General features: G+C 51.8%; 1 protein-coding gene across 1 annotated transcript in view; it reads left to right on the forward strand.

Annotated features, from left to right (window-relative positions):
* The window catches only part of SETD1A (SET domain containing 1A), a 27,382-nt gene that overhangs the window by 12,400 nt on the left and 11,839 nt on the right, over window positions 1-3,143 (forward strand). The window contains exon 13 of the mRNA XM_011982506.1: window positions 1,103-1,444. Within this exon, the coding sequence (XP_011837896.1) occupies window positions 1,103-1,444 (342 nt within the window). The remainder of the gene's footprint in view (window positions 1-1,102; window positions 1,445-3,143) is intronic.

Genomic DNA, 3,143 nt, shown 5'->3' on the forward strand with positions numbered 1-3,143 from the left:
TTTTTGAGACGGAGTCTCACTTTGTTGCTCAGGCTGGAGTGCAGTGATGCGATCTTGGCTCACTGCAACCTCCACCTCCCTGGTTCCAGCGATTTTCCTGACTCAGCCTCCCAAAGTGCTGGGATTACAGGCGTGAGCCACCACACCTGGCTGATTTTTGTATTTTTAGTAGAGTTGGGGTTTTATCATGTTGGCCAGGCTGGTCTCGAACTCCTGACCTCAAGTGATCCACCCACTTCAGCCTCCCAAAGTGCTGGGCTTTCAGGTGTGAGCCACTGCACCCAGCCTCTTGCAGCAGTCTTGACTGATTTCCCTGTCTCTGTTTCTGTCCTTCTGCCTCTATTCCAGTTGATTTTCCAAACTGCTTATAGAATCTCTTTCCTAAAATGCACCCCTGACCCTGTGACTTCCTTCCATAAGGTCCTTCCTGACAACCTGTTCTCCACAGGGTGTCCCCCCAACCCAACACTGTGGGCCGTTTTTATCTCCTGGCCCTGCTGTGTTCAGCTCCATCTCGCCCTCCTCCAGTCCCCTTCCCAGCTGCCACCACCACCTTCTAGTCTAACTTACCCAATTCTGTTCCTCAAAAACTGTGAAATTCTTCAGTTTCTTTGAGCCCTTTCCATACATGAGCAGTCTCAGAGTATAGAACCTGTCGTGTTTTTTAAGCTTTTCAGCCCAGAATCCTTTTTCACCCAGTCCTTCGTCCAGACTGAGTCCCAAGACCCACTTTGGGAAGGTTCAAGTGCCAGAGCAGCCTGCCTGCCAGTCTCCAAGCCTCCACTTCCTCTTACCTCGGACATCCCTGTGTAGTCCCCATGTCTGCGTGGTGGACTCCTTGTCCTTGAGTTCACTTTGTCCCCCGGGGTACCTTCCCTGTTGGGCCTCTTTAGACAGAGTCTGGGGCTTCCTCTGCCGTCCTCCCCGCGTGCTGATGTTTATCTCACAGTGAAAATGGTTTGCTTATGCAGCTCCTTGGTCTGTTGGACTTCCCCGTCCCTAGCCCAGAGCCCAGCATCCACAGCAGGGAGTGAGTGAGGAGCCCACGGCTGACCAAGTGAGGTCTGCCCACCTCTCCTGACTGCCCCTTCTGGATTTCCAGGCGAGGACGAGGAAAGCGATTCGTCCTCCAAATGTTCTCTGTATGCTGACTCAGATGGCGAAAATGACAGCACATCGGACTCCGAGAGCAGCAGCTCTTCCAGCTCCTCATCCTCCTCCTCCTCATCGTCCTCGTCCTCCTCGTCCTCTTCATCCTCTGAGTCCTCCTCTGAAGATGAAGAGGAAGAGGAGCGGCCAGCAGCCCTTTCCTCAGCCTCCCCGCCCCCCAGGGAAGTCCCAGTGCCCACACCAGCACCTGTGGAGGTGCCAGCGCCAGAGAGGGTTGCAGGCTCCCCAGTCACACCCCTGCCTGAACAGGAGACATCTCCAGCAAGGCCTCCAGGTAGGTGCCACGGGGGTGTCGGTTGGATCTCTGTGTGTGTGTGTGTGAGAGAGAGAGAGAGAAAACAGTGGTGCCTGCATTTATTGTGTACTTCTAATAGTGTGACTTTATTAGAAAAACATACAAAGAAAATGTCACCATCTCTTGTCATTCCCTTCTGGAGACATTGATTGTCTGACACACTCAAACTGCACTGTCATGGTGGTTTACAGAACCCCAGGCTAAGCTGGCTACTAAAGTAAAATGGGTTGGTCTCCTCTCAAGTAAATTAAGGAGAAAGTGCCCAGTTGAGTAAGTTCTTCCTCCTAATTTGTCTTAAGCCTGTTCTTCAGTGAGTAGTGATTAAGTGCAGGTGATTAAATGGGCAAATAGGTAGAAAACAAGTATGAACATTAACACAGAACTTGGTTCTAGCTGCTTTCCTTTGTGGATTTGTTGTTATACTCTAGCACATTCGCATAGCTTAGCCTGCTGCGGGAACCACTCTTTCAAGCAATAGGTATTTATTGAGTGCTCATTGCAGCCAAACAGTAGGTGCAGGGGATGGGATGTTGAGCCTTGCAGACAGCATTCTCACTCATCAAGCTTACAGTCTATAGGGAAAGACATCTTCATTGAGTAAGAAATACATAGGAGGCTGGGCATGGTGGCTCACGCCTGTAATCTCAGCACTTTGGGAGGCCGAGACAGGCGGATCATGAGGTCAGGAGATCGAGACCATCCTGGCTAACATGGTGAAACCCTGTCTCTATTAAAAAATACAAAAAAATTAGCCGGGTGTGATGGTGGGCGCCTGTAGTCCCAGCTACTTGGGAGGCTGAGGCAGGAGAATGGCGTGAAACTGGGAGGCGGAGCTTGCAGTGAGCTGAGATCGCTCCACTGCACTCCAGCCTGGGCAGCAGAGCGAGACTTTGTCTCAAAAAAGAGAAAGAAAAGACCAGCCTGGGCAACATGGTGAAACCCTGTCTCTACAAAAATTAGCCAGGCATGGTGGCACACGCCTGTGATCCCAGCTGCTTGGGAGGCTGAGGTGGGAGGATCGCTTGAGCCCAGGAGGCAGAGGTTGTAGTGAGCCAAGATCACACACCACTGCACTCCAGCCTGGGTGGCAGAGCGAGACCCTGTCTCAAAAAAAGAAAAAGAATACCTAGGAAAACCTGTGGTTACAAACCATGAGAAGCACCAGGAAGAAGTGCAGGGCAGCCAGCCGGAGCACACCTGCAGAAGGAGGAGGGCTTCCTGCTGAGGTACTGCTGAGCTGAAGTCTGGGCAAAGCAGGCAGAACAGCTGGCTTAGCATGTGCCAAGGCCCTCCGGCAGGGGAAGCAGCGGGTTCAAAGACCTGGGGAAGAAAGCCGACCCTCCAGAGGGTTGAGCACAAGGGGGTGGTGGGGTGGCTGAAACTGGAGAGGTGAGGGGTTGGGCCCAGCAGATGTATAGGCCAGCCATTGTCAGGAATTTGGCCTTTATTTTGAAGTAGAAACCCATCAGAGTAATGACGTGGTCATATGTGTGTTTCAAAAAAATGTAGTGCAGAGAGAAAGCTTGGAAAGGGGCCACAGTGGAAGTAGGGCGCCTCTTAAGTGGCTATTGTAGAATGCAAGGCGAATTGTGGTAGCTTGGACTTAGGTAGATTGGACAAGGATGGATCAAATAAGTCAGTGTTCAAGATGTGCTATGGGCCGGGTGCGGTGGCTCAA

Source organism: Mandrillus leucophaeus, unplaced genomic scaffold, assembly GCF_000951045.1.
Source record: "Mandrillus leucophaeus isolate KB7577 unplaced genomic scaffold, Mleu.le_1.0 Scaffold24, whole genome shotgun sequence".
Classification (NCBI taxonomy): Eukaryota; Metazoa; Chordata; class Mammalia; order Primates; family Cercopithecidae; genus Mandrillus; species Mandrillus leucophaeus.